The 26,375-nt window shown below is 44.4% G+C and overlaps 1 protein-coding gene across 1 annotated transcript in view; it reads left to right on the top strand.

Moving 5' to 3' along the window:
• The window catches only part of BST1 (bone marrow stromal cell antigen 1), a 35,344-nt gene that overhangs the window by 636 nt on the left and 8,333 nt on the right, over positions 1-26,375 (top strand). The window contains exons 2-7 of the mRNA XM_029061936.2: positions 7,993-8,119; positions 10,548-10,683; positions 14,470-14,552; positions 15,892-15,968; positions 20,433-20,525; positions 24,644-24,730. Of these exons, the coding sequence (XP_028917769.1) occupies positions 7,993-8,119; positions 10,548-10,683; positions 14,470-14,552; positions 15,892-15,968; positions 20,433-20,525; positions 24,644-24,730 (603 nt within the window). The remainder of the gene's footprint in view (positions 1-7,992; positions 8,120-10,547; positions 10,684-14,469; positions 14,553-15,891; positions 15,969-20,432; positions 20,526-24,643; positions 24,731-26,375) is intronic.

The following is a 26,375-nucleotide window of genomic DNA, read 5'->3' as shown; positions in this document are numbered from 1 at the left end:
CCCTTCCTTTCTTTTCTCTCTCCCTCCCCACCCCACCTCTTTCCCTCCCCACCTCTCACTTAGCTTTGTGAGTTCCCCTATTCTCTTTCTTTCTTTCCTTCTGTCTTTTTTTCTTCCTCTTTCTTCCTCTCTTCCTCTCTTTCTTTCTTCCTCTCTTTCTTTCGCTCTTCCTCCCTTCCTTTCTTTTCTCTCTCCCTCCCCACTCCGCCTCTTTCCCTCCCCACCTCTCTCACTTGACTTTGTGAGTTCCCCTTTTCCCTTTCTCTCTCTTTCTTTCTTTCTTTCTTTCTTTCTTTCTTTCTTTCTTTCTTTCTTTCTTTCTTTCTTTCTTTCTTTCTTTCTTTCTTTCTTTCTTTCTTTCTTTCTTTCTTCCTTCCTTCCTTCCTTCCTTCCTTCCTTCCTTCCTTCCTTCCTTCCCTTCCCCATTTCCTTTCTCTCTCTCTCTCTCTCTCTCTCTCTCTCTCTCTCTCTCTCTCACTCCCTCCACCTCCCCCCACTTTGCTTTGTGAGTTCCACTATCCTCTCTCTCCCTCCACCTCCCCCCACTTGTTTCTTCCCCCACCCCTCTGACTATGCTTTGTGAGTTCCACTATTCCCTGCTGCTTTCTCTCCCCGCACCCCTCTCATTTTGCTTTGCAAGTTCTAGTATTCTCTCTCTCTCCTCTCTTTCTCTCTCTCTCTGGCTCCAACTCCCATCACTTCTTTCTCCTCCTACCCCTCTGACTTTGCTTTGCGAGTTCCAGTATTCTTTCTCTCTCTCTCTTTCACTCCCTCACGGAAAAAGAGGGGTTTCGATCTGTTCCTTTAATTCAATACCTAGTTAACATGTTCTGCCTGCAGATACCGAACTCATTTCTTCCCAGAAATAAGTAGCCAGTTTTAGATCACTCTAGGCACTTGCAGTTCTATAGGATGATAGTGGTAATATTACTACAATTATTAATTAATTTTTATTCATAATGTTACTACTATTTGTTAAACACTTTTGAAAGGTCCACCCCGATAAGAGTATTGATTTATTGGCCTCTAACCAGGTTCCAAAGATAATCTAGGAAAGAAACCAAGTGAGCTACATCATGACTAATAGATGTTGGGCAATTGTAAGGATCAGAGGATATCAATCATATTTTTTGAGTGCTTACCGTTTGCAGAATGCTGTACTAAGCGCTTGGGAGAGTACAACATAACAGAGTTGGTAGACACATTCTCTATCCACAACGAGTTACTGTCTAGAGAGAATAGAAGTTGAAACTTTTAGAATTAGGGAAAAACCCAACAACCAGACTAGAACTTTGGTAAAATGAAGAGCTGAAACCTTTTCATGGGAAAGTAAGCAAGTTGACCAAATAAGATGATTTGGGGTAAAGTAGCTGAGGTGTCATGGAATTAAGTGCTGTTTAAACTGAATTAAATGCCTCTCAGGTTTTTTACTGCTCTTGAGTTTGGGCAAAAAGAAAAGGGATGCAAAATGATCATGGGCAGGGTGGAATGAATCCAGTTTTACCTAAAAAAGATAGATATTAATAATTGTGGTATATGTTAATTGCTAACTAACAGACATTGTATTTAGTGCTGGGGTGGCTACAAGCAAATTGGGTTGGACAGAGTCCTTGTCCCACATGGGACATTTTAAAGATGAGGTAATTGAGGTACAGAGAAGTGACTTGCTCAAGGTCACATAGCAGAAAAACAGCAGAGCCGACATTAGAACCTGGGTCCTTCTGACTCCCAGGCCCATGCTCTATCCACTAGGCCATGAAGACGATTACAATTTAGAACTCTGAGGCCAAAGAGCTTGAATTCGTCCTCAAGTCACCCTGAACTTCCTTTCCCCACGCCCTCTCGGACCATGGCCACTTAAAAACTTAGCTCTCCCAAGCCTCCCAGATCCCAAGCCAAACTCCTCTCCATCTCAGTGACCCTTACCTAAAGCACCTCCCCTGAGTCAACTAAGGCCAGTGCCAAGCTTGTCTGAATCACAGACCTCCTTCTAGCACATCCCAACTTAATCGAACAAAAATGCACCCCGGCAAACAGGATTTGTGATTCATAATGTTTAAAAGAGTTGAAAGAGAAAACTGAAAAAATACCATATGTGAGGGGAAGGAGATCTGAAGTTCTGGAATCAACCAGTCAACTGTATTTATTGAGCAGTTATCGTGTGCAGAGCACTCTACCAACCTCTTGGGTGAGTACAACGTAACAGAATTGGATATTGATTGTATAAGGATACGAATAGATCGAACCATCCATCCATCGTATTTACTGAGCGCTTACTATGAGCAGAGCACTGTACTAAGCATTTGGAAGAATGACCAAGTGCTCAAGGGCTACAGACCCAAATGCTTGGTCAAAGCAGAAGGGAGGGTGAAGAGGGGAAATGAAGGCTTAGTCAGGGAAAGGCTCTTGGAGGCTTCTGGGAGGGCTTTGAAGGTGGCGAGAGTGGTGGTCTGTCAGACATCGTCTTCATCACTGTTATTTATTGAGCACTTAGTGCAGAACACTGTACTAAGCTCTTGGGAGAGCACACTACAAGAGTGTTGATAGACTGATTCCCTCCCCACAACAAGCTTACGAAGCGGGATGGAGTTCCAAGCCAAGGAGTCAGTGACGAGATGGCTGGGGATCAAGATACAAAGAGTAGGTTGGCATTAGAGGAGTGAAGTGTGCAGGTGAATTGTAGTAGGAGATCAGCGAGGTGAGATAGGAGTTGACTAAGTGCTTAGTACAATGCTCTGCACTTAGTAAACACTCAATAAATACAACTGATTGATTGATAGCCTGATCTAAGGGATAGAGCACAGACCTGGGAGTCAGAAGGACCTGCGTTCTAATCCCAGCTCCACCACTTGTCTGCCATGTGACCTTGGGCAAGTCACTTAACTTGCATGGCTCAGTGGAAAGATCACGGGCTGGGGAGTCAGAGGTCATGGGTTCAAATTCCGGCTCTGCCTCCTGTCAGTTGTGTGACTTTGGGCCAGTCACTTAACCTCTCTGTGCCTCAGTTACCTTATCTGTAAAATGGACATTAAGACTGTGAGCCCCACATGGGACAACCTGATCACCTTGTATCCTCCCCAGTGCTTAGAACTGTGCTTTGCACATAAGCACTTAACAAATGCCATTATTATTATTATTATTATTCTCTGTGGCTATGTTCCCTCATCTGTAAAATGGGGATTAAGACTATGAGCCCCATGTGGGACACAGACTGTCTCCAACCCAATTTGCTTGTACCCACCCCAGCACTTAGTACAGTTTTTGGCATATAGAAAGGGCCTAACAAATATGATCATTATTATTATTATTACCAATGGCAAGGAGTTTCTGCTTGATGTGCAAGTGGATGGGCAACCATTGAGGTATTTGAGAAATGAGGAGCCAATGGTGCCTTTTGTGTCCATGAAAGTGTTGGGGTACAAGATGCTGTTTGATTCTCTCTCTTACCTTCCATACTGCCCCTAGCCAGCAAGGTGCTCTTCCTCCTTTTTTAAAAAATTAAATGATATTTTTAAACACTCACTATGTACCGGGCACTGTACTAAGCAGTGAGACAGATACATGATAAGGTTGAGCACAATTCATTTGGTTCATTCAATCATATTTATTGAGCACTTACTGTGTGCAGAGCACTGTACTAAGGGCTTGGGAGAGTACACTATAACAATATATCATTGTACAAGATTCAAGATAATCAGGTTGGACACTATCCCTGTTCCATACAAGACTTACAGTTTAAGTAAGTCTGAGTCCAAATAAGCCTGACATGGGAAAGGAGGTAATTCACCTCACTCCTCTCCTACTCCAACCCAGCCTTTGCACTTCGCTCCTCTAATGCAAACCTTCTCACTGTACTTCGATCTCATCTATCTGGCCACTGAACTCTTGCCCACATCCTGCCTCTGGCCTGGAATGCCCTCCCTCCTCATGTCTGAGTTATTCTCCCCTCCTACAAAACCTTATTGAAGGCACATCTCCTCCAAGAAGCCTTCTCCAACTAAGCCTTCCTTTCCACTTCTCCCATGAAACGCTCTGATTTTTTCCCTTTATTCATCCCCGCCTCCCAGCCCCACAGCACTTATGTACATATCTGTAATTTACTTATTTATATTAATGTCTGTCTCCTTATTGTGGGTGGGCAATGTGACTGTTTAATCATTTAATCTACTGCTCAAGGCTACTGATTTTTTTCTGCACAACTTCTCCCAAATCCGCCCTTTCCTCTCCACAGCCCACCCCTTCCTCCACACTCAAACTTCCGCTATCCTGGTACAAGTTCTCATCCTGCCATGGCTAGACTATTGGACTAAATGCTTAGTACAGTGCTCTGGATATAGTAACCCTCAATAAATACCATTGATAATGATTAGCCTTCTCGCTGGTCTCCCAGCCTCCAGCCTCTCCCCTCTTCAATATGGTATTCTCCCTGTTTATTGTTATATGGTATTCTCCCCAGTACTTAGTACAATGCTCTGCACACAGTAAGTGCTCAATAAATACAATTGACTGACTGACTAGCCAGGGAATGAAGGGATGGAGGTGGGAGAATCGAGAGCAAGATATAGCTAGAAGGTTGGCTTGGAAGCAACCAAGAGAGAGAGTTGGGGAAATAGCAGGTGAAAAGAGCAGATAGGTAAGGTGAGGCCAGGTGGTGAAGAGCCTTGAAGCTGATTGTGAGATATGAAGAGACATGGGGAGCCAGTAGAGAATTTTGAGGAGAGGGGAGAGATTCATTCATTCATTCAATAGTATTTATTGAGCGCTTACTATGTGCAGAGCACTGTACTAAGCGCTTGGAATGTACAAATTGGTGACAGATAGAGACAGTCCCTGCCCTTTGACGGGCTTACAGTCTAATCGGGGAGACAGACAGACAAGAACAATAGCAATAAATAGGATCAAGGGGATGAACATCTCATTAAAACAATAGCAAATAAATAGAATCAAGGTGATGTACATCTCATTAACAAAATTAATAGGGTAATGAAAATATATACAGTTGAGCGGACGAGTACAGTGCGGAGATGGGCCGAGCGATGCTTCGGGAAGATGATCTGGGCAGCAGCGCATGGTACAGATTGAAGAGGGGAGAGGCTGGAGGCTGGGAGACCAGCGAGAAGGCTAATCATCATCAATGGTATTTATTGAAGTTTACTATGTCCGGAGCACTGTACTAAGCATTTAGTCCAATAGTCTAGCCATGGCAGGATGAGAACTTGTACCAAGATGGCGGAAGTTTGAGTGTGGAGGAAGGGGTGGGCTGTGGAGAGGAAAGCGTGGATTTGGGAGAAGTTGTGCAGAAAAAAATCAGTAGGCTTGAACAGTAGACTAAATGTGAGAGTGAAACAACAGCGCAGTGTCAATGTTTGGGGCTAAGGTTTCGAGCTTCTAAGATGGGCAAGATGGTGGTATTGTCAACTGAGAACAGAAAGCTAGGGAGAGGAGTGGTTTTAAGAGGAAAGAAGTTTTAGGATTTCCAAGTGGAGAAATCCCAGAGGCAAGAGGAGATGTGGGATTGCAGGTCAGATGAGAGATCAGAGCTAGTAAGATAGATTTGGGAGTCAATCAATCAATCATTCAATTGAGCACTTACTATATGAAGGACAACGTACTAAGTAATTGGGAGAGTACTATATGATCAAGTTGGTAGACATGATTCCTGCCCAGAAGGGGGTTACAGTCTAGAAGGTAGACAGATGCTAAAATAAATTACAGATAGGAGAAATGGCAGCATATAAGGATATTTGGCTAAATGCTATGAGGCTGGGAGTGGGGTGAGTATCAAAGTACAGGGACTGTGTCCAACCCGATTATCTCGTATCTATTCCAGTGCTTAGAACAGTGCCTGGCACATCATAAGCACTTAACAAATACAATAATTTATTATTATTATTATTATTATTACATGCTTCAAAGATACGGATCTAAGTGAAGAGGGCAAATAGGGACAGTTGCATGGGCCATAAATGAATTTTGTCTGTACATCTCTTATGTACACTTTGTAATGTGCTGCACACCTGCCCTTACTGGATCCTTTGCTCTAATCACAACTTGACTGGCAGGAACCAGAGAGAGTGCAAATAGTGTCATGCAACCCACTGGCACTAGAATCAATTTCTTTGCTCACAGATTCTCAGTCCTGAATCCCTTCACATTGGACCGAGGAGGCCTGTTTATGAAGAGAGACTCCATCATTAATTAGAGAGCATAACAAGCAGTGTGGCATAGTGGAAAGAGTAAAGAAGCCGGGGAGTCAGAGGATCTGGGTTCTAATCCTGGCTCTGCCACTTATCTGCTGGGTGACCTTGGGCAAGTCACTTAACTTAACGCCTCGGTTCCCTTCTGCAAAATAGGGATTCAAAATCTGTCCTCCCTCCTACTTTGACTGTAAGCCCCACGTGGGACCCGATTATCTTGTATCTACTCCAGTGCTTAGTACAGTCCTTGGCACATAGTAAGCACTTAAATACTCCTGGCTTTACCACTTGTCTGCTGTGTGGCCTTGGGCAAGTCACTTAACTTCTTTGGGGCTCAGTTACCTCATCTGTAAAATGGGGATTAAGACTGGGGGTCCCATGTGGGACATGGACTGTATCCAACCCGAGTAGCTCGTATCTACCCCCAGAGCCTGGCACATAGTGAGCACTGAGCAATACCATAAAAAAATGCAGTAATAATAATTGTTATATTGTACTCTCCCAAGCAATTAGTACAGTGCTGTGCACACAGTAAGCTCTCAATTAATACAAGTGAATGAATGGAGTTTATTAAGCACTTACTACACGCCAAGTACTGTGGTAGAAACAAGATCATCAGGTCCCACATGGGGCTCACAGTCTAAGTGTGAGGGAAGGCAGGTATTTATTCCCCAATTTGCGCATAAGGAAACTGAATACTACTATTATTACTAATAATAACAATCATCATCATAAATAGTAATGATAATTGTGATAGAAGCATCATGGTCTAGTGGAGAAGCAGCATGGACTAGTGGCCAGAGCACAGGCTTGGGAGTCAGAGGATGTGCGTTCTAATCCCAGTTCCACCACTTGTCTGCTGTGTGATCTTGTGCAAGTCACTTCACTTCTCTGTGCCTCAATTACCTCATCTGTAAAATGGGGATTAAGATTGTGAGCCCCACATTGGACAATCTGATTTCCTTGTATCTACCAGCGCTTAGAACAGTGTTTGGCACATAGTAAGCACTTAATAAATACCATTATTATTTAAACGTGCTTATTTTGTGCCAAGAACTGAATAAAGCGCTGGGGTCGATACAGGAATATCAGGTCATACTAAGTCTCTGTCCCTCATGGGACTCACAATCTAACTGAGGGACAGAAAAGTTAAATGACTTGGCCAAGATCACCCAGCAGACAAGCAGAATAGCCTAGGCCCCCAAACTCCCAATTCTGTGATCTTTCCACTGAGCCACACTACTCCTCTAGCCCCATAATCCCACACTGTAATGGTGTGACGAAAGCTTACCTAGCATTTAAGAGAAGCAGCGTGGTTCAGTGGAAAGAGCCCAGGCTTGGGAGTCACAGGTCATGAGTTTGAATCCCGGCTCCTCCGCTTGCCAGCTGTGTGACTTTGGGCAAGTCACTTCACTTCTCTGTACCTCATCTGGAAAATGGGGATTAAAACTGTGAGCCCCACGTGGAACAACCTGAACACCTTGTATCCCCCAGCGCTTAGAACAGTGCTTTGCACATTGTAAGCGCTTAACAAATACCACCGTTTTTATTTTATTTATTTATTTAGTGGGAAATTGTGGGCAATCTCTGGGTGGTGCCTAAACTGCTGAGGCTACATTTCTAAATGATTTGTATATTTCCTGGTTGGTGCTTTGAAAAGTGCAGTGATTTAACTGCCCCTTTAAAACTTCTCAAGTAGACAGTCCAACCTTCTGCTGAGAGATCGAAGTACTTCGGGCCTTCAAAAGATGGCTGGTAGGGTCTATTTACATAACGTTTCGTTCTGTTTTCACAGGGACAAAAACTGCACTGCCATCTGGGAAGCCTTTAAAGAAGTACTTAAAAAAGATTCCTGTTCTGTACTCCCCTCAGATTATGACCACTTTATTAATCTGTCAATGCACGCTATTCCCAAAGATAAGGTATTCTCAAACTGTACAGCATTAATTACTCCCTCCAAATACTATATACTGATCAATCAATCAATCATTTATTGACTGCTTACTGTGTGCCGAGCACTGAATTAAGCACTTGGAAGAGTGCAGTACAAAGGAGTTACTAGACACGATCCCTGTCCTCAAGAAGTGTAGAATCCAGTGACAATTTGGACCTCCAGATTTAACATATGCCGCCCGTGGGGACATTATGTCTCATTTTGTGCTGAAGTGTTTCAGAGATGATTCGATTGATGGAAAGATTGGGTGCCTGAACGGGGAAGTAGCTTAAATGACTAACAGTGTGGCCTAGTGGAAAGAGCCTGGGCCTGGAAGGAGGAGGATCTGGGTTCTAATCCCAGCTCCACCACTTGTCTGCTTTGTGATTTTGGACAAGTCACTTAACTTCTCTGTGCCTCAATTACCTCATCTATAAACTGGAGATTTAATCCTCCCCTCCAATTTAAACTGTGACCCCTGTATGGGACAGGGACTAAGCTCATTGTGGACGGGGAATTGCCTGTTTATTATTATACTGTACACTCCCAAATGCTTAGTATGGTGCTCGGCACACAGTAAGCATTCAATAAATGTGACTGAATAAAATATAATCAAATGAATGGTCTCCAATCTGATTATCTTGTCTCAGCACATAGAACAGCGCTTGACAAATAGTAAGCACTTAACAAATGCCATAAAAAATGCCACTGACAAACCCTTCTTACACTGTGCACACTTTGAGATCAGTCTTTGATGTGCTTTTACACTGGTCGTTCCCAGTTTTGACCCTCATTGACTCTGTCTTCACATGTAGAGCTGGGGCAGACTGAAATACAGAGCAGTTTAGTAAGCTGTCTTACAATAAGCGTATCTGATGTAATTGCCAACCGTTCATATTTTCCCAGCACGTTGTACAGTGCTCTGCACACAGTGAGCACTTAACAAGTACTGATCCTACTGTTCCTACTGATATCTAATGTACTCGGCATTATCAAGTAGTCTTATACACTCTAATTCCCAACCCCCTGAGTCACCTCAACAAAATCTTCACTTCTTGCACTTATATTTTGATTATGCTTTCTTTCATTCATATATTCAATCCTATGTATTTTTGATGTAACAATTGCCACAAAAATACAAATTGTCAACTCTGTGGTGTTTTCAGTGACAATGTATGGATCCAAAAGCTGGACAGTGAAAAAAAAAGGTAGAAGGAACATCAATTCTTTTGAAATGTGATGTTGGAGAAGACTTTTGCAAATACCATGGACAGCCCAAAAACCAAACAAATGGATTTTAGAACAAGTTAAACCAAAGTGGTCTTTGGAAGGCCAAATGACTCGATTTAGATTAGCATATTTTGGACACAAAATCAGGAGGACTAAGTCTCTGGAGAAGAACCCTAATGCTAGGAAAAGTCCAGGGAAAATGTGGAAGAGGCAGACCAGCAGCTAGATGGAAGGAAACTGTAACAACGATAACAGAAGAGCTATTGTAAAGGTTGTGGATTATGGCAGAGGACAGGACGTTCTGGAGAGTGCATATCCATGGAGTCACTATGAATCGACTCGACTGCACTTAATAATAATAATGATTTTTTGAGCACTTAGTGTGTGCCGAGCACTGTACTAAGCTCTTATGAGAGTACAATAAATCAATATTCTTTGCCTTCTTTGGCAGCACTTATGTACAGGATCATAATCAATTTTACAGCCCATTATTTATTCTCATTAATCTATTTGTAAAGATATTTCTGTGTTTCTCCCCCATTTAAGGGTAAGCTCCTTGTGGTTAGGGAACCCATCTTTTGCATCTATTATACTTTCTCGTGTGTTGAAATCAACCAGAACTTCATAAAAAGTTTCTTCCATTAATAATAATAATGTTGGTATCTGTTAAGCGCTTACTATGTGCAGAGCACTGTTCTAAGTGCTGGGGTAGATACAGGGTAATCAGGTTATCCCACGTGAGGCTCACAGTTAATCCCCATTTTACAGATGAGGGACTGTGGTACAGAGAAGTGAAGTCACTTGCCCACAGTCACACAGCTGACACGTGGAAGAGCTGGGATTCGAACCCATGACCGCGGACTCCCAAGCCCAGGCTCTTTCCACTGAGCCACGCTGCTTCCCAAAAATATTTCGATGCCTTGGCCGGGAAACGAAGTATGCTAGGAAACAGTATTCCAGGATAAAAAAACTTTATTCTTTTCTATTCCTCAGGCAGATTCCTGTGGGATTCTATGCTTTATATAACTAAAATCCTTAGGATTTGCGCCACAAGCCACATGGAGGTTTATTTTTTCACAAAAGGACTATTTCTTTGCATGCTACTCTTAGGCTACTGGGCATAAAAAAGGCTTTAATACCGCACAGCTGGTTTCTTTTCCCTGTGTATTTTTCTTCATTTTTTTCAGAGCTTGTTCTGGGAGAAGAACCATCTGCTTGTCACTAGTTATTCCGATAACGCTCGTCGCTCAGTCTCTCTGTGTGATGTGTTGTATGGAAGAGTTGGTGATTTTTTGAGTTGGTGTCGAAACAGAAATGACTCTGGTAAGCCTACAAGAAGGGATAAATGAGATGAGAGGGAAAAGCCGCAAGTTGACTCCAAAGCTGAGCATAGAGTCCCTGGCTTGTGGCCCCCCTTTACCAGGAAGGGCATCACCTCAGCAATTTCCTCTGAAGAGAAATTCTGCTCAGGAGCAGTGCTTGAGCTGCTCATCCGACTAATATGGTGAATGCTAAGCTTGCTTTCTCTGGGACAGGCTGTTGAAATACATTCCGTCTTCATTACAGTGGGAGAGCCTGTGTTGGAGGCAAGCCAGAGGATGTTTCAGAGGTAGTGGTGGATAAGATTCCCTTCACCCCCAACACCTTCCTATCATCATCATCATCATGACCATTGGTATTTATTGAGTGCTCACTATAGGCAGAACACTGTACTAACCACTTGGGAGAGTACATTGTAAAAGAGTGTTCCCCGCCCACAGTGAGTCGTCTCTACTGATTACGCACCAGACGACCACCTGTGCTTTGAACATATTCAATCCGTCACCAAATCCTGTCAGTTCTACCTTCACAACATTGCTAAAATCCACCCTTTCCTCAACATCCAAACTGCTACCGTGTTGATCCAAGCACTTATCCTATCCCTCCTTGACTATTGCATCTGCCTCCTCGCTGACCTCCCGACTTGCAATCTCTCCCCATTTCAATCCATACTTTGCTCTGCTTCAAGTATCATGTATCAACAACAACGTTCAGTTCATGTCTTCCTACCTCTCAAGACTCTCCAGTGGCTTCCCACCCACTTCCGCATCAGACAGAAACTCCTAATCATTGGATTTAAAGCACTCAATTGTCTTGTTCCATCTTACCTAATAATAATAATAATAATGTTGGTATTTGTTAAGTGCTTACTATGTGCCGAGCACTGTTCTAAGCGCTGGGGTAGACAGAGGGGAATCAGGTCGTCCCACGTGGGGCTCACAGTCTTAATCCCCATTTTACAGATGAGGGAACTGAGGCACAGAGAAGTTAAGTGACTTGCCCACAGTCACACAGCCGACAAGTGGCAGAGCTGGGATTCAAACTCATGAGCTCTGACTCCAAAGCCCATGCTCTTTCCACTGAGCCACGCTGTACCTCACCTCACTGATCTACTACAGCACAGCCCACACACTCTGCTCCTCTAGCGCCAGCTTACTGTGCCCCGCTCTCATCTCTCATTCACCATTCAATCAATTGTATTTATTGAGTGCTTACTGTTTGCAGAGCACTGTACTAAGTGCTTGGAAAGTGCAATTCGGCAACAGATAGAGACAATTTCTACCCAACAACAGGCTCACAGTCTAGAAGGGGGAGACAGACAACAAATCAAAACAAGTAGACAGGCATCAATAGCATCAAAATAAATAGAATTATAGATGTATATATACATCATTAATAAAATAAATAGAATGATAAGTATATACAAATATACACAAGTGCTGTGGAGCGGGGAAGGGGTAGAGCAGATGGAGGGAGTAGGGGTGATGGGGAGGGGAGGAGGAGCAGAGGAAAAGGGGAGCTCAGTCTGGGAAGAAATACCCCTTGGTTGGGTATAAATGTCATGCAGAGCAAAGCAAATTCTTCACCAATGGAAGGCCACAAAGAAATTGTATTGAATTTCAGCAGGCAGAATTAGCAGATTTCCTAGCATTTGCTAGATTAGGTTACCCTGGTGGTTTAACAACAAGTTGGGCATTAGAAATTGGGTTAGTTCAGCTTGTTTGTCCAGGAGACAAGGTTTCCAAAGAATGAGACACAAATAGATTATATCAATGAGAGGCAGCTTCAAAATAATTTACCAACCCAAACTTTCTGTCGCTTAACATTCCAGGAGGACTCTGACCTGAGGCTTCCTTTATAAAGGAGGGAATTTCAGATGTTGCATTACCACTGGGCATTTGGGGTTGCCTCTCAGCCTTAGCAGTGTATCAATCAATCTATCACTTAGTGGTATTTATTGAGTACTTACTGTGCGCAGAGTACTGTACTAAAAGCTTGGGAAAGTACAATACAACAGAGTTAGTAGACACATTCCCTACCCACAAGGAGCTTCCTGTCTAATGGATGAAACGGAGATGAGAAGCAGCGTGGCTCAGTGGAGAGAGCACGGGCTTTGGAGTCAGAGGTCATGAGTTCGAATCCCAGCTCCGCCACTTGTCAGCTGTGTGACTGTGGGCAAGTCACTTAACTTCTCTGTGCCTCAGTTCCCTCATCTGTAAAATGGGGATTAAGACCGTGAGCCCCACGTGGGACAACCTGATTCCCTTGTGTCTACCCCAGTGCTTAGAACAGTGCTCGGCACATAGTAAGCGCTTAACAAATACCAACATCATTATTATTATTAGATGAGAGCTGACAAAGAATTCCACTACTTGGGCAGCGTAGTGTTCAATATTGTTTAATCTTAGACTGAGTAATAGAAAACCCCCTGCCAGAAGTTCAGCACCCCAGTCAGAGTGTGTATTTGAGGCCTAGGTAAAATATAAACTCATTCTCTACTGTGAACTTATTGTGGGCAGGGAAGGTGTCTGTTTATTGTTGTATTGTACTCCCCCAAGTGCTCAGTACAGTGCTCTACACATGGTAAGTGTTCAATAAATAGGACTGAATGAATAAGAGCTGTCCACACCTCTCCACATCGCTGTCCTGACCACCATCTTTAAGGCATTGGGGAAACTCTCTCCTAGCTATCCTCGCTTCTCTCCAACTACAACTCAGCCCGCACACTTTGCTGCTCTAAATGTCAACCTATTTATTAATAATAATAATAATAATATTGGTATTTGTTAAGCGCTTACTATGCGCAGAGCACTGTTCTAAGCGCTGGGGTAGATACAGGGTAATCAGGTTGTCCCACGTGAGGCTCACAGGCAATCCCCATTTTACAGATGAGGTAACTGAGGCACAGAGAAGTTAAGTGAGTTGCCCACAGTCCCACAGCTGGCAAGTGGCAGAGCCGGGAGTCGAACCCATGACCCCTGACTCCCAAGCCCAGGCTCTTTCCACTGAGCCACGCTGCTTCCCCTGCCACATTTATTGTGGCGGGCTCTCATCTCTCTTACCAATTACCTTGCTCAACTCCCTCCGTCCTGTCTGGAACTGCCTCCCCATTCAATCCATCAATCTATGGTATTTATTGAGTGCTTATTGTGTGCAGAGCATTATACTCAGTGCTTGGGAGAGCATTATACAACAGAATTGGTAGACATTTATTTTCTATGGTGTCTCCTAAGCGCTTACTATGTGCCTGGCACTGTGGTAGATTCAAGATAATCAGGTTGGTCACAGACCCCGTCGCACACAGGGCTCACGGTCTTAACCCCCATTTTATAGATGAGGTAACTGAGGCACAGAGAAGTGAAGTGACTTGCCCAAAATCATACAGCAGATAAGTGGCGGTGTCGGAATTAGAATCCAGGACCTTCTGATTCCAAGGCCTGGGCTTTATCCATTAGGCTAAGCTGCTTTTCTAACCCACCCCTGACCCACACCCCCTTCACATGTAGCAGATCACTACTCTCCTCATCTTCAAAGCCCTACTAAAACTTCATCACCTCTAGGAAGCCTTCCCTGACTATCTCATTTCCCCACCTCTAAAGTATATAGTAACTTCTTCTGCAGTATTAACTTTGGGTTGGTTAGCAAAGTAGGATTTCTCAAGTGCCCATCAATAACGATAGCTCTGCAATTTTACAAACCTCAGAAACATTCTGGAGAGCCAGTAGGTATTATTTAATTGCCTCTATTATCATCTCTTTGAAATCCAGCATTCATGTATATTTTTTCCAGGACTTGATTATGAATCTTGCCCTACAACAGAAGAATGTGAAAACAACCATGTGGAATCTTTCTGGAGGAGAGCATCTCAACAAGTAATGATGATGACAGAACTATTACCTCTTGGTCTAGTGGGTAGAGCATGGGGCTGGGAGTCGGAAGGTCATGGGTTCTAATTACAGCTCTACTGCGTGACCTTGGGCAAGTCACTTCACATCTCTGTGCCTCGGCTGCCTCATCTGTAGCTGGCGTGGCTCAGTGGAAAGAGCACGGGCTTGGGAGTCAGAGGCCATGGGTTCGAATCCCGACTTGGCCACTTGTCAGCAAGTATGACTGTGAGCAAGTCACTTAACTTCTCTGTGCCTCAGTTACCTCATCTGTAAAATGGGGATTAACTGTGAGCCCCACGGGGGACAACCTGATTACCCTGTATCCACCCCAGTGCTTAGAACAGTGCTCTGCACATAGTAAGCGCTTAACAAATACCAACGTTATTATTATCTGTAAAATGGGGAGTGAGACTGCAAGCCCCACATGGGACAGGGACTGTGTCCAACTCAATTTACCTGTGTCCACCCCAGCACTTAGTTCAGTGCCTGGCACATAGTAAGCACTTAACAAAACCATAATTTTTAATATTATTATTACAGAGGAGGAAACTGAGTCGCAGAGAAGTCAAGTGACTTGTCCAAGGTCGCACAGCAGACAAGTGGCAGAACTGGGATTAAACTCCACATCCACCAACCCCCAGGCCTGTTTGCTTTCGACTAGGCCCCACTCCTTCTCAAGTAATAGCGCAGTAATCATTTAGCGGTCAAAGCTGGCTGCACCAGGGTTTCACTAGGGCCCGATTCCCTGTGGTGCTGTGGGTCATCTAAGGGCCATCCGGTCAGCCGTGGGCCGGTTGGGCCGTGACTAGCCCTGGAGGCTAGCAGATGGATTCCTGGCAAGCTAGGAGGTGGCCAAGGAGGCAGACCCGTCAGCGGGGGCTCACTGCAGTTCTTTGCACGGCATGGTCAAGCAGCCTGGCTCAGTGGAAAGAGCCTGGGCTTCGGAGTCAGGGGTCATGGGTTCGACTCCCGGCTCTTCCACGTGTCAGCTGTGTGACCGTGGGTAAGTCACTTAACTTCTCTGTGCCTCAGTTACCTCATCTGTAAAATGGGGATTAACTGTGAGCCTCACGGGGGACAACCTGATTACCCTGTATCTACCCCAGCGCTTAGAACAGTGCTCTGCACATAGTAAGCGCTTAACAAATACCAACATTATTATTATTATGGGCACTGACGGGCAGGATGCTGTTCACTCTCAAGGCCTACCCGTTTCCTTGACCTGGGCTGGAGCACTGCAGGTTGCACGTTAGAGATCACGTTGTCTGTCACACCAGGAGGGAATCTCGTGAAATGTAATCGTGTGTTATTTTTTCTACTGCAGTATGCTCAGGACAGCTCTGGGGTCATATATGTTATGTTGAATGGTTCTGATCCAGATGGAGCCTATCCAACCAAAAGGTAAGAGAGAAGCCCCCCTGGCAGGACAAGAAAAAAAAATATCATGGGCCAATTCACTTCCTGTAAGACTCATTCATTCATTCATTCATTCATTCAATCATATTTACTGAGCGCTTACTCTGTGCAGAACACTGTACTAAATGCTTGAAAAGTACAATTCGGCAACAGATAGAGAAAATCCGTGGGAGGAGAAAGTGTGGTCTAATGGATAGAGCACGGGCCTGGGAGTCAGAAGGATCTGAGTTCTAATCCTGGCTCTGCCACTTGCCTGCTGTGCAACCTTGGGCCGGTTACTTAACTTCTCTGTGCCTCAGTTACCTCATCTGCAAAATGTAGATTAAAACTGTGAGCCCCATGTGGGACATGGACTATGTCCAACCTGATGAGTTTGTGCCTATCCTAGTGATTAATACAGTGCCTGGCACATAGTAAGCACCTAACAAATACAATTAAAAAAATAAAAGGGACAGAAGTCAGCAGTTGGGATAGATGTGCACCGAGGGGGCATGGGAGGGAAAAATAGAAGGTGCAAAATTTGTTAAGCATTTACAAATGTGTGCTAGGCATTATACTAAGTGCTGAGGTGGATACAAGCAAATCAGATTGGACAGAGTATCTTCCCCAGCACGCAGTACAGGGCCTCGCACATAGTAAGCGCTTACCAAATACCATAAAATTAAATTGAATGGACATTTACACTTAAATTAATTCATAAGTTCTGGATGTGGCTAAATGCATGGTGTGGCCCAAGGTGCTAGGGAATTAAGCTGGATCACATAAGACAAAGAAGATTACTTTTTCCTTGTTAAAACCCTTTTTTTAATGGTGTTTGCTAAGTGTTTACTATGTACCGGCACTGTTCTAAGTCCTGGGGTAGATAAAAAGTAATCAGGTTGGACTCAGTCCGTATCCCCAACGGGGTTCTCAGTCTTAATCCAACAGATGAGGTAACTGAGGCCTAGAGAAGTGAAATGACGTGTCCAAGGTCATACAACAGACAAATGGTGGAGCCGGAATTAGAACCCAGGTCCTTCTGACTCCCAGCCCTGTGCTCTATGTACTACACCATGCTTCTTCTCATGAGAAATCTCAACCCACTCCAGGGCCCCCTTAGAGCCCTTCACCCCCTGGCTCTCTGGAGTCTCTCCCCAGATTCATTCTCCCAGGGGAGATGCATTCTGCCCTCTGTGCTTCCATCTTGCCTGTCTTGCTACCAACCCCTCACCCACATCCTGTTTTTGGCCTGGAATGCCCTCCTTCCTCAAATCCAAAAGACCATCACTCTCCCTGCCTTCAAAGTCTTACTGAAGGTACATCTCCTCCAAGAGGCCTTCCCTGACTAAGCCTCCCCTTTCCTCTTCTCCCACTCCTTTCTGCGTCACCTTGACTTGCTCCCTTTGTTCTCCCCGACCCCCCCAGCCCCACAGCACTCATGAATGTATTTGCAATTTATTTATGTTCATGTCTGTCTCCCCCCAAAGACTGTAAGCTCGTTGTAGGCAGGGAATGTGTCTGTTTATTGTTATATTTTACTCTCCCAAGTGTTTAGTACAATGCTCTGCACCCAGTAAGTACTCGGTAAACACGACTGAACGAACTGAATGAATAAATAAAATCTCATCCTTATGCAGCGGGCCCCATTGGTGATTGGCATTCACTGCACTAAGAATAATAATAAGTATGGTACCTATTAAGCACTTACTATATGCCAAGCACTGTTCTAAGCCCTGGGATAGCTACACGTTAATCAGGTTGGACACCGTCTCTGTCCCCCATGGGGCTCACAGTTTTAGTGCCCCGTTTACAGATAAGGTAACTGAGGCCCAGAGAAATTAAGTGACTTGTCTAAGGTCACACGGCAGACACGTGGATTAGAACCCAAGTCTTTCTGACTGGCAGACACCTGCTCAATCCACTAAACCACTACTGCAGAGGCTACCCTCGCCCCTATTCCCTCTAACAATGCATTCACAGTAGCTGGGATTCTTGCTTGTTCAGAACTGGGAATAAAATGGTTTGGGAGCTGGGAGACCCAGTTGTGCCAGAGTTCTGTGGGCAGAATTCCACCTCCAGCCCCACAGCACTTAAGAGCCCGGGCTTGGGAGTCAGAGGATGTGGGTTCTAATCCTGGCTCCACCACTTATCTGCTGAGTGACCTTGGTCAAGCCACTTAACTCTCTGAACCTCAGTTACCTCATCTGTAAAATGGGGATTAAGACTGTGAGCCCTTCATGGGACCTTGTAATTATAATAATAATAATTGGTTTTTGTTAAGTGCTTACTATCTATCAGGCACTAAGTGCTGGGATGAATACAAGCAAATCAGGTTAGATACAGACCCTTCTCCCACATGGGGCTTACAGTCTCAATCCCCATTTAACAGATGAAGTAACTGAGATGCAGAGAAGCAAAATGACTTGTCCAAGATTACAGAGCAGACAAGTGGCAGAGCTGAGATTAGAACGCTTCTGGCTCTCAGGCCCGTGTTCTATCTACTACACCATGCTGGTTCTCAATCTGCCTCAGCGCTTAGAACAGTGCTTGGAGCCTACTAAGTGCTTAACAAATACCATAATAATAATAATAATAATTATCTTCACATTATAGGTTATAAATCATTTATGTATATTGGCGTCTGTCTCCCCCTCTAAATTGTAAACTCATTGTGAGCAGGGCATGTGACTGCTAATTCTGTTGTACTGGGGTCTCCTAAGTGCATAGTACAGTGCTCTGCAAATAGTAAGCACTCAATAAATACCACTGATTGATTGATTGATTGATTGAAAGCCTCAGTTTTGTCCTCTTTCCAATAAAAATGTGGGTTGTTCGCTCTTTGTCTACTATAGTTTGTTCCTTTAGTTATACTTCATGTTACTTGGCTTGTGGCTTTGGTGACCCATCCTTTTTGAGTCTTGTGTAAGGAGAGATCCTTATCTGACCAGATTTGTTTGGTGTAGATCTGCTTAGAAACCACACTTTCTCTTACCTTTTCTCACCTTTTCTATCCCACACTCTCTTCATATTATCTCCTGGGGGATAAGCTTGCTCGGACAGGATAATTCCACAATGTACTTTCTTTGACTTCCCCCCTCTAAACTGTGAGCTCATTGTGGGCTGGGAATGTGTCTATTTATTGTTATATCATACTCTCCCAAGTGCTTAGTACAGTGTTTTGCAAACAGAAAGCACTCAATCAATACGACTGAATGAATGAACTGGGACTCTTAGTTACCAGATGGGAGAATAGGAGTCTCTCCTCTTTCCCCTTTTTTCCAAGGCTTTCTGCCTCGAACTTTCAATGGGCAATGAACAAGAACCATTCATTTTCACTGTTCCTCGATCACCTGCTGACTGTACCTAAATCCCACCTATCTCACCACCAATCCCTTTGCTCGTGTCATCTTTCTGGCTGGAGCTCCCTTCCCCTTCATAAATGACAAATTACCACACTCCCCACCTTCAAAACCTTATTAAAAATCACATCTCCTCCAAGAGGCCTGTCCCAAATAAGCCTCCACTTCCCCCACTCCCTCTCCCTTCTGCATTGCTTTAGCTCTTCAATCTGTCCCCTATAAGCACTTGGTATTTACTCTACCCTCAGCCTCATGGCATTTTTGTAGATATCCAGGTCTGCCTCCCCCTCTGGACTGTAAAGCGTCTAATGGGCAGGGAACATATTTACCGACTCAGTTGTATTGTACTCTCCCTTGCACTTAGTAAAGTGCTCTGCACACAGTAAGCCCTCAATATGTACCATTGATTGATTGATTAATTGATTGATTCACTATATTCGACACCAGGATTCTCCCCTCCATAAAGATACTGTGCTGTGGGGCTTGTGGGGTGGAGGAGGAGGAGGGGAAGGGGGACAGGGAACAGAGGGGAAATGTGGGAAGGGGAGATGATGACAGTGCTCCTGCTTCTTGAGATCTGGTTTATGGGGATACCTAGAATATCACGACTCAACAGCCTTTGCAGTCCTTAAGACACCTTGCTTTGGGAATAGGGGACAACTCGGCCTTATTTTAGAATTAGATGAGTAACTCACCTTCATGAGTTCTCTTGTAGGAACAAATATTCTGGCCTCATAAGAGGGAACTCCAGCTGAGGAAGAGAGCTGACTGATGAATGGGATTCTATTTGCACGCGGTGCTGTTGATTTCGAGGATCACCAACATACCACTTATCTTTTCAGAAAAGAAAAGGACCATGTTGTTGTTCAGTGCTAAAGGATTATGCAGGGATGATAGCTTTCCCAGACAGCTGGATTTTAAAAATAAACTTTAAATCCTTACCAAGAGCATGGTAATTATTTTCCAATCAGCCTCCTTTACAAACACTTTTCTGTATAATGACCCAAACTAAAATTAAGGTTCCAAAAAAAATTGTTTGCAAATTGGGAACTGAAAAGGGAAATATATTTTTAAGCTCTCTATGATTTCTTTAATATTTTTTTTCATTCAGTGTTTTTGCAGAGTTTGAGATTCCCTACTTCCGAAAAGAAAAAGTCACCCGATTTGAAATCTGGGTAATGCATGAGATCGGAGGACCATATCTGTAAGTTATCTGCACATCTATAATAACATCACACCATAAAGCAAGAAACTATTCAATTCCAGCTCTTTCTTCAAACAATTCATGTCATGCATCGGGTACCATCTTGGTACTGGGAAAAAGAAGAGATAAATGGAATCGTTTTAGTGAAGGTGGAGATTTAAAAATTCATTATAGACTACAATTACTGCAAAGTACCTTGAGTATAATAATGAGTCCTAAGAATTTTAACCTGGAATTTGTAATATATACTTGGGTTATAATAGACCTGCTGGAAGTCAAGAGTATTGGAGAGTTCAGATTTTCAGTACTGCTTTCATTATTTGCAAATATATTTTGTCTTCTTTTTTAAAACACTATTTATCAAGAACTTACTATGTACCAGGAACTGTACTAAGTACTGGAGTAGATGCAAGAAAATCAGGTTGGACACAGTCCCTGTCCCACATAATGCTCACAGTAGTACTCTCCATTTTATAATTGAGGTAATCAATGTTTTTTATTGAGTACTTACTGTATGCAGAGCACTGTACTAAGCACTTGGGAGAGTACAATACCTGTTATATTGTACACTCTCAAGTGTTTACTACAGTACTCTGCACAGCAAATGCTCAGTAAATATAACTGATCGATGAACGGAATGCTCTGCACATAGTAGGTGTTCCCTCACAATTGTTCCGGACTTTTAATTCTCTCCTCAGGCCCCTTGTTCCTCCCCCTACCCCATCTCTTGCCCACAATGATCTGGCCACCTACTTCATCACGAAAATTAACACATTCAGGTCTGAGCTCCCCAAAGTCACCCCTCCCCCTTCTGCCTCCCCCCATCCCCCAAACCCTCTCCCCTACTTTCCCATCCTTCCCTGCAGTATCCTCAGAGGAGATCTCCTCCCTCCTCACACTCCCTCCCTCCCCCCTCCACCTGTGCTTCGGACCCCATTCCCGCTCACCTTATAAAAACCATCGCCCCTGCCCTCCTCCCCTCCTTAACTTCTATCTTTAACCGCTCACTCTCCAATGGCTTCTTCCCCTCTGCCTTCAAACAGGCCCATGTCTCCCCCATCCTAAAAAAACCCTCTCTCGACCCCACTTCCCCTTCCAGTTATCGCCCTATCTCCCTCCTACCCTTCCTTTCCAAACTCCTAGAACGAGTCGTCTACACTCGCTGCCTAGAATTGCTTAACTCCCATTCTTTCCTGGACCACCTCCAATCTGGCTTCCGTCCCCTCCACTCTACCGAGACTGCTCTCTCAAAGGTCACCAACAACTTCCTTCTTGCCAAATCCAATGGCTCCTACTCTATCCTAATCCTCCTCGACCTCTCAGCTGCCTTTGACACTGTCGACCCTCCCCTTCTCCTCCACACCTTATCTCACCTTGGCTTCATGGACTCCGTCCTCTCCTAGTTCTCTTTTTATCTTTCTGGCCGTTCATTCTCGGTCTCCTTCTCAGGCTCTCCTCCCCCTCCCATCCTCTAACTGTTGGGGTTCCTCAAGGGTCAGTTCTTGGCCCTCTTCTGTTCTCCATCTGCACTCACTCCCTTGGTGAACTCATCTGCTCTCACAGCTTCAACTATCATCTCTATGCAGATGACACCCAGATCTACATCTCCTCCCCTGTTCTCTCTTCCTCCCTCCAGGCTCGTATCTCCTCTTGCCTCCAGGACGTCTCCACCTGGATGTCTGCCCACCACCTAAAACTCAACATGTCCAAAACTGAGCCGCTTATCTTCCCTCCCAAGCCCTGTCCTCTCCCTGACTTCCCTGTCACTGGATGTACGACCATCCTTCCTGTCTCACAGGCCTGCAACCTTGCTGTCATCCTTGACTCAGCTCTTTCATTCACCCCACACATCCAATCCGTCACCGAGGCCTGCCGGTCTCACCTTTACAATATCACCAAGATCTGCCCTTTCCTCTCCATCCAAACAGCTGTCTTACTGGTACAAGCTCTCATAATATCCTGGCTGGATTACTGAGTCAGCCTTCTCTCTGATCTCCCTTCCTCCTGTCTCTCCCCACTCCAGTCTATTCTTCATTCTGCTGCCCGGATCATCTTCCTGCAGAAACACTCTGGGCATGTCACTCCCATCCTTAAAAACCTCCTTAAAAACCAATCAACCGCCACACAAAACAAAAACTTCTCACTCTGGGCTTCGAGGCTCTCCATCACCTTGCCCCCTCCTACCTCTCCTCCCTTCTCTCTTTCTACTGCCCACCCAGCACGCTCCGCTCCTCTGCCACTCACCTCCTCACTGTCCCCCGTTCTCACCTATCCCACCGTCGACCCCTGGGCCATGTCCTCCCGTTGTCCTGGAATGCCCTCCCTCCTCACCTCCACCAAACTTAACTCTCTTCCCCTCTTCAAAACCCTACTGAGAGCTCACCTCCTCCAAGAGGCCTTTCCCAGACTCAGCTTCCCCTTTTCCCTCTGCTCGCTCTCTGCCCCCCCTTCACCTCCCCACAGATAAGCCCCCTTTACCCCCTTTCCCTCTGCTCCTCCCCCTCTCCCTTTCCCTCCCCTCAGCACTGTGCTCATTTGTATAAATTTTTATTACCCTATTTATTTTGTTAATGAGGTATACATCCCCTTGATTCTATTTATCATGATTAAGTTGTCTTGTTTTGTCCGTCTGTCTCCCCTGATTAGACTGTAAGCCCGTCAATGGGTCAGGGATTGTCTCTATCTGTTGCTGAATTGTACATTCCAAGTGCTTAATACAGTGCTTTGCACATAGTAAGCGCTCAATAAATACTATTGAATGAATGAATATTATTGATTAATTAATAATTCATCAAGTTTTATGAATGTTTAATGAAGTTACTCCCTTTACTTCATGGTGGGCTTCCTGTTTTTAATGATAATAACAATAATAATGGTATTTGTTAAGTGCTTATTACGTGCCAACACTGTAAAAAACACTGAGGTAGATACAAGGTAATCAGGTGGAACACAGTCCCTGTCCCACAAGGGGCTCCCAGTTTAAGTAGGAGGGAGAACAAGTATTTTATCCCCATTTTACAAAATGGAGATTCTAATACGTTTGAAGAATCTTTTCTTAGTAGCTCTAGCTTCTTTGTAGCCCATCTATATTTTATTTTTCTGGTCCTAATCTGCTATCTTTGGTCCCCCTGGTCTCAATTTCTGGGATGGCATTAATGAGAGTCAGTGGAAAGAAGGAACACAAAAAAGTTTCCAACAGACTACCTTCCGGAGAGTAATAGTGGTATTTTTGTGGGCAGGGAATATATTTATCTACTCTGTTGAATTGTTCTCTCCCAAGTGCTTAGTACAGTGCTCTATATACAGAAAGCCCTCATTAAATACCATTGATTGATGGATTTTAACTTGGGAATAAAAAAGCCTTGTGGAAAAATGGTACCAAGTGTGGGGGTATGTGGTTAAATACATGCAAGCAACATGGATATTTAAGAAATTCAGATGGGGGTCTTTCTAACTTTCATAACTTGATATTTCCAGCATGAGGATTGTAGAAGAGACAGCAGATATTGTCAGATCCTCAGACTGTGAACCCCACAAAGGACAGGATCTGTGTATAATCCCCACCTTCGTATCCCCTTCGTAAGCTTGTCGTGGGCAGAGAATGCACCTGCCAACTCTTTTGCAATGTACTCTCCCAAGTGCTTAGTACAGTGCTCTGCACATCGTAAGTGCTCAATAAATGCCACTGAATGAATGAAAGAATCATTGAGGGGATTACTGATTGGGCCACATCATATACTAGAAGCAGCGTGGCTCAGTGGAAAGAGCCTGGGCTTGGGAGTCAGAGGTCATGGGTTTGAATCCCGGCTCTGCCGCTTGCCAGCTGTGTGATTGTGGGCAAGTCACTTAACTTCTCTGGGCCTCAGTTCCCTCATCTGTAAAATAGGAATTAAGACTGTGAGCCCCATGTGGGACAACCTGATGACCCTGTATCTACCCCAGCGCTTAGAACAATGCTCTGCACATAGTAAGCGCTTAACAAATACCAACATCATTATTATTATACTACTGATTCTAGTTTTAAATATTGCCCTAAGAGGCAATAAACACTTCAAAATGACTACGCTTGAATCCTGACAAAAGTTGGAAGCTCCTAATTAATATCTTTTTTTCTTCAGGGAATCCTGTGGGAAAGGCACTGTGAAAACACTTGAAGATAGACTAAAGGGAATGGGGTTCAAATACAGCTGCATTAATAATCACAGGTAAGTGCTCTGAATATGGAGCTCTCTTGTGGCTGGTCCAATATTTCGATTTCCCACTTCTAAGAGTACGGGCTTGGGAGTCGGAAGACATGGGTTTTAATCCCGGCTCTGTCACTTGTCTGCTATGTGACCTTGGGCAAGCCACTTCACTTCTCTGTGCCTCAGGTACCTCATCTGTAAAATGGGGATTAAGACTGTGAGCCCCACCTGGGACGATCTGATTACCTTATTTCTACTCCAGTGCTTAGAGCAGTGCTTAGCAAATAGTAAACGCTTAACAAATGCCATTATTATTATTATTATTACTATTCAGGGCAGGGGGAGATCTGGCAGCAGAGCAATGGTGGGAAGAGCATGGACCTGGAAGTCGGAGCACTCGGGCTCTCAACCCACCTCTGCCACTCACCTGCTGTGTGACCTTGGGCAAGTCACTTCAGTTCCCTATGCCTCAGTTACCTCATCTGTAAAGTGGGGATTCGATTCCTGCTCACCCTTACTCTTAGACTCTGAGCCCCATGTAGGACTGGGGCTGAGACTGTCCTATTATTATCATCAAGTGGCAGGTTTAGGGGGAGAAGGAAAAGCAAGTAAATCAGGCTTTCGATCCCTTGGACCCCCTGAGATTGTGCTAAGGTCACCAGTGATTTCTTAATAGCTAAATCCAATGGGCTCTTGGGCTCTACTCAGTGTCTTAATAATGTTGGTATTTGTTAATAATGTTGGTATTTGTTAAGCGCTTACTATGTGCAGAGCACTGTTCTAAGCGCTGGGGTAGACACAGGGGAATCATGTTGTCCCACGTGGGGCTCACAGTCTTAATTCCCATTTTACAGAGAAGTTAAGTGACTTGCCCACAGTCACACAGCTGACAAGTGGCATAGCCGGGATTCGAACCCATGACCTCTGACTCCAAAGCCCGTGCTCTTTCCACTGAGGCACGCTGCTTCTTCTTGGCTTTCCTTGACACAGTGGACCACTACCTTCTTCTTGAAACAGGGTACTTGTTAAGCGCTTACTATATTCTAAGCACTGGAGTGGGTACAAACAAATCAGGTTGGACACAGTCCCCATCCCTCACAGGCTCACACTTTCAATCCTCATTTTACAGATGAGATAACTGAGGCACAGAGAAGTAAAGTGACTTGCCCAAGGTCACACAGCAGACATTACATTAACTTGCTTCTTCTTTCTCTCTGACCACTTCTTAGTTTCATTCACTGGCTCGTCTTCTGTCTCCCGTCTCATAATTCTTAGGGATTCACAAGTCCCTGTTCTGGATCTCCGAATTTCTTTACACCTCCCCTTTCAGGGAGCTCATCAGCTCAAATGTCTTCAGGGATGGGGTTACCTATCATGCGGGGATGGGTTTGAGAGGGAGAGAATGGTATCAAAAAGGCTGAGCCACGCCAGAGTTATTCTATGTGGTGAATTGAACTTCCCCCTTGGGAGGAATTCACTTAGTTTAGTTATTTCCACATGGCAAATTGAACTTCCCTCTCGTTGGGAGTACACTTACGTGTTACTCGCATGTGGTGAAGCATCTAGTCCCCAACCATGAACACTTCCCACTCGCGAAGAAACCACTTCAGTGTTACACATAGCGAAACATCTGGCTCCCACACATGAGCACCCCCCATCTTCTCAT

Source organism: Ornithorhynchus anatinus, chromosome 4, assembly GCF_004115215.2.
Source record: "Ornithorhynchus anatinus isolate Pmale09 chromosome 4, mOrnAna1.pri.v4, whole genome shotgun sequence".
NCBI classification, from domain to species: domain Eukaryota; kingdom Metazoa; phylum Chordata; class Mammalia; order Monotremata; family Ornithorhynchidae; genus Ornithorhynchus; species Ornithorhynchus anatinus.
This window is presented reverse-complemented; position numbering and strand designations above follow the sequence as displayed.